Raw genomic sequence first — 4992 nt, 5'->3', positions numbered from 1 at the left:
TTCTCCAATGCAGAAACACATGCCCCTTGTGTCGGACTCTCTTGTATGATCGATGATTTGGAACAAAGGAGGATTGAAGTTAGGGTTTCCATGATCCATCTGCACAACTTGGGTCACATAATTTTGTTCAGAATATGTACTGAATTTTATAATTTTGTACTTGAATTATCAGTTTTTTTTTAGTTTCAGTTTCTTGGGGCTTGAACTCCAAAAACCTGTGCAGAATATGAATTTATCGTCGGCGTATATAAGGAGCTACCTAATCGAATTGAAAGCTTTCTTTTTGAACAAATATGTTTATATATCACTAGATGAGATTATTACTAAATGAATCTGGTGGATACAATACAAGTACATGTAACTAAGTTGAAAACTCAACTAAGTTTCATTTACAATCCACGAAAACAAAGAGCCTATTATATTAGTTACTAATATAATTAATATAAGTTTTACCCAAATACAGTATGACAAGGAGCTTTCTTCTCCATTTATTCTCTATATGGCCGATGATGTCTGCTTCTTCACACAAAACAGAACCAAATATGTCCTCCTCTGCTACTTCTCTAGTATACAAAATATACTTCACTTCTGAGTAGCTCAGTGTTCTGGCCCCAGGCTACAATTGACAAGTAACTGATTTCAATTTCTGCTGCAGCTGTAGATAAACACAAGACATGCTTGATGAGTATGGTTCAGGGATAAGATTAACTCCATGTGGGTTTTTTATTTATTTTAATTTTTGAGTTTCTATGACTAGCAATTTCTTTGAATCACTTGATGTTTAAAGGGAAGAGTAGTGTTAACTTACTCGGGTGTCTTTTGATTTCTCTTCTTCAAGTTCTTCTGTCAACTCTTTCATCCTAAAGAAATTGAACTTTTAGAGGCAATTAGTGAAGACTATACCACAACTGATCTCTACAAATAAAGGTTTGATTAGGAACGACCTAGCCCGAATTTCAGACATCTTGTTAAGTAGTAGCCTTTCCCTCTCGGAAGACGTTAGCTCAATAACCTGTCCAACACAAAGCAAAGAATGTCAAGCACGTGACTGCATAAGAGGTATATTCCAAGAACATCAACTTACGGCATTGCTATCAGATCCTCGAGGCAAAGGTGGCAACTTTTCATTTTGCGAAGCTATTAACAAGGACGAGTTAAACTATCTGTCGCGCCATACATCAAACAAACAGAAAGGATTCACGTGTCTATCTTACCATCTGTTGCTTCACTAGCTTGTAAGCTATTCAGTAGCTTAATAATAAGATCCTGAAGTTAAATTAAAGACAAAACAAAACTTGAGAGCTGTACAAATCAAAACAAACTCAATGTCTCAATGCAAATTTTCTTTTCCCCACACACCTGTTGTATTAAATTCTGCTGAAGCAGATTTTGAAGTTGAGGCATGATGAATGAGGGAGACACAGGATTACTTAACTCCTTGATGGGCTGACCCGTTGGCTGTTGCTGGGGAAAACAAGAATGTTATTGTTAGGAAACAGACATTCTGCTGATCAAGACAAGTCTTGTTGTAGTAAACTGACCATTTTAGATTCGAGTATCCAGTTCCCAACACTGGCAGATTTTCTGAGAGGGGATGCCTGCAAATTAAAGAGTATGAGTTTCTCAGGCAAGAAGAATCATCAGAACGAAACATCCTAAAGTAGGGAAAGGTCATATACCCACCCTTGCAAGATCTAAGTTTTCTGATGTTACTTGAAATCTTCCTTTGATTTGAACCACATTAGGCTTCGACTTGTCATCCATAGAATCACGGAAGCCTATTCAAGATGGACAACCACTCTTGAGTTCACCGCTACAAACATAATAAGCTGCATGCTGAAAATGTACTTCCTCACCTCCAGAAGATTTGATAGGAGCTGAAAAACTGTTTGCTGAAGCACGGTTTGGAAGATTCAGTGGACCACTAAAGCTGGGTGCCCTCTGGGCTGATGGTGCTGGCTGGCGTTCACTCTCAGGCCTAGCAGATAGGAGGACACTTTCAAGTTGGATCATTTGAAATTTCAAAGAGAAAGGAGAAGAACATCTGATTGGTATAACAATGAATAATCCAATAATCTTTAGAACAATAATTAGCTAATGGCAAACCTTAAATAGTAACCATGGCCCTTGTCTGAATCCGAATTAGTTAACAAAGTACCGGGTGAAAGTGGTCCACTTTGAGTCTGGCGTCTCACTGGCTCAGCCTTTCCCTGTGGAACGTTACACTTGGGACTAGGTGTTGTTTGTTCAGCAGAAGAAGCAGTTTTTTCTTCCACCTCAGGATTCAATTTTTTTTCCTTTGCTTTAATGTTATTATTATGCAACTGTTCGCCACAAAGTTCATCTTCTTCCCTACTCTCTGCTAGACTGTCATCATCATCTAGCTATTTGCACACAAAACAAGAATGTAACCACATGATTAACTGATGGAAACCATTGGTCATACTAGATATAATCAAAACATAGCTTACCAAAGATGCTTGTTCTTTCAAATCTTCAACATTGAAATTCCACGCACTTACTCCTCTTTGGTATTCACTCTGACATGAAAAAGTAACTCTTTTTAGAAGCATTGTTGCAATTTTCGACTCTTGAGTCATAAAAAATTTCAAACTGTTGTCACCTGTGATATAGCTTCCTGGTCAGCAGAGGCAATTCCTTTCAAAGCAAGCTGTGCAGCGTCCTTGGCCTGTCATTAGACAACTCTTATCAATCAGAGTCGAACAGGAAGAGAACAACAAGCTTGAAGAAGATAAAAGCATGCCGAACCTCAAGAGTTTTTACTCGTGTCCAGAGAGGTGGCAAATCAGCAAACAACTTTTTGACACAAATCTCTGGAGGCTTTGCGTTCTTGAAAAATGAGTGTTTCAACAACTTTTCAGCGGTTGGCCTTTTTGTTTGATCTTTCACCAGACACAATGCTACCATCTCTTTAAAGGACTGGTCACAGCTAAACATATTTTAATTAGAGCAAAGTCTTGCAAACGGAAGATAACATAAGAATCTATCTAGAAAGAACACAAGAAGTACCTTTGAGAACTTTTTGTCACGGTCATAATCAAGGCCAGGCGGCGCATTTTGAATAGTCATTAATAGTACCTGTTAACGGGGGAAAAAGGAATAAGATCTGTTCTCAAAACACATATGAAACGTATTGAATACCTTCATGGGGGGATATTTGGAGAAAGGTGCATGACCATGAGCCAACTCCAGAGCAGTTATTCCAAAAGACCAGATATCAGCCCTGTCAGGAAGATACAGAAGAAGACCAAACCAACCAAAAGCTTTTATTTTCAATTCTTTGATGCAAAACAGTTTCTAAAGATCTTTACATATATATATATTTGAGAAATGATAGTCGATTTGGGTCTGAAACAATCGCAACACTATCTGGATAAAACTAAAATCAAAGTATTGTATTTTTAGAGGTAAATAAATACTCACTTGGAATTGTATCCACTTCCTGGCTGCAAGACTTCGGGAGCCATCCTACAAACAGAAACAAGATATTACTTGTTCAATCATCGAGTAGAGAGAAGGTTAATGAGACCAAACTGAAGAAAGCTACAATAACCAACCAGCATGGGGTACCAACAAATGTGTTTCTTGCACGTTGCCTATCTCCACTGTCAAACAAGCACGCAGAGACACCAAAATCACCTAGCTTAACCTCCCCAGTGTTGTCAAGAAGTATGTTTCCAGCCTATCATGAAGAGGGGTTTTCAATACATAGTGTGAAACAATTTCAAGCAAAGCTAAGCTGACCTTAACATCCCGGTGAATATGCCCTTGTCTATGAAGATAATCAAGAGCTTTAAGTGTTTCTTTCAACATAGAACATATAGCAGACTCTTCAAACCCATCTGGATATGCTGCCTTCATGAGGTGCAAGCAAGAGCCCTGGGCCATGAACGGCATGACGACCCAGAGGTGATGGTCAACAGCAAACGAACAAAACGACTTTATAACGTTGGGGTGATCTATCAAACTCATGGTCTGCGCTTCCCTCCTTATATCATCCTATTGAAAAAACCAAAACAAACAGATCACAATACGAAGCAGCTGAAGGCATAACGAGATCGGTAAGAGACGGACCAGATTGGAGTTGCAGCGATCGAGATCCAAACACTTGATAGCGACGACTTGTTTGGTAGGAAGATAAATTGCTCGATGGACAACAGCACTAGCACCATACCCAACTTCTTCCATTAGCTTATAGTCTTTAGGGTTCACAGAGAAACCTTTCTTCTCCCCACCGCTCCACATCTTCTTACCACCAAATCCGACTCCTTCTTCACGGAACGATAACGTATCGAAGAACTAAAGGAAGAGGGAGTACAAGTACTCTACAAGACCGAACCGAGACTCCATTGATATCTCTTTTGTTAATTTTTTTCTTTTTTTTTTTGTTTTTTTTCTGCTTTTTTCTTAATGGTTTATTTCGGGCTCGGCTTCTGATCGAAGTTGACCACAATTAGAAATTGAGATTGGGAATTGCTGATGTGGCAATGTTTAAGCTATTAAGATCATGAGTCATGACACATGACTATGGTGAGGAGATTGACGCATCCACAACTTTATCTTTGAGTTTGGGCTGCCTCTGTCTCTCAGCAGTGACATTGACTAATGACTTTGGATGGCGTTGAATAAAGATGAACGTATCCTTTGTCAACGATTTAGGATACATATTCATGGAATTATACTTTGCTTTACCAAAACTAAAAATAATAATAATATCGATTACACCTATTATAAACTATCACAAAACCACATATCTAAATAATGTTAACCAGGTGTTTGCTGCAATTTCGTGAATAGTAATATTATAGAAAAATATATGTTATGTTACTAATTTTATCATTTTTGAATAATAATTACAAAATATTGAAATTTAAAAGTTAAATTTTAATATTTTGATAATAAAAAATTGCAGTATATATTTTTCAGAACAACCGTGAGTTTAAGATAGTTCAACAATATAATCTAAGTCAA

At 37.8% G+C, this 4992-nt stretch overlaps 1 protein-coding gene across 2 annotated transcripts; it reads right to left on the bottom strand.

The window, feature by feature from the left end:
- Positions 1 to 296: 296 nt before the first annotated feature.
- LOC106319548 (serine/threonine-protein kinase BLUS1-like) lies at positions 297 to 4443 on the bottom strand. Of its 2 annotated transcripts, none has more exons than XM_013757914.1 (19): positions 4096 to 4443; positions 3766 to 4020; positions 3579 to 3703; positions 3445 to 3489; positions 3163 to 3244; positions 3031 to 3099; positions 2770 to 2940; positions 2624 to 2689; positions 2472 to 2540; positions 2107 to 2384; positions 1857 to 1978; positions 1684 to 1778; positions 1542 to 1598; positions 1360 to 1458; positions 1215 to 1266; positions 1085 to 1137; positions 945 to 1012; positions 809 to 860; positions 297 to 655 (listed from the first exon to the last, which is right to left on the bottom strand). In XM_013757914.1, the coding sequence occupies exons 1-19, from the start codon at positions 4264 to 4266 to the stop codon at positions 617 to 619; spliced, it is 1968 nt and encodes a 655-aa protein (XP_013613368.1). In that variant the 5' UTR covers positions 4267 to 4443; the 3' UTR covers positions 297 to 616. The 2 variants fall into 2 exon arrangements, with proteins under 2 accessions (XP_013613368.1, XP_013613367.1); XM_013757913.1 differs by having other exon boundaries at positions 1360 to 1464; positions 4096 to 4441.
- Between the last annotated feature and the right edge of the window lie 549 nt (positions 4444 to 4992).

The sequence above is a fragment of the Brassica oleracea genome, chromosome C2 (assembly GCF_000695525.1).
Source record: "Brassica oleracea var. oleracea cultivar TO1000 chromosome C2, BOL, whole genome shotgun sequence".
Taxonomy (NCBI): Eukaryota; Viridiplantae; Streptophyta; class Magnoliopsida; order Brassicales; family Brassicaceae; genus Brassica; species Brassica oleracea.
The sequence above is the reverse complement of the archived record's forward strand: the minus strand, read 5'-3'. Positions and strand labels throughout refer to the sequence as shown.

Bases quoted from the DNA above. Each gene is read 5' to 3' on its own strand.
- LOC106319548 (XM_013757913.1), bottom strand. From the start codon at position 4,266: ATGTGGAGCGGTGGGGAGAAGAAAGGTTTCTCTGTGAACCCTAAAGAC. The intron at 2,385-2,471 runs GTAAGCTATGTT...GTGTGCAAATAG, and splicing joins TGAAAGAACAAGCATCTTTG to CTAGATGATGATGACAGTCT. The intron at 1,779-1,856 runs GTGAGGAAGTAC...CATCTTGAATAG, and splicing joins TCCTATCAAATCTTCTGGAG to GCTTCCGTGATTCTATGGAT.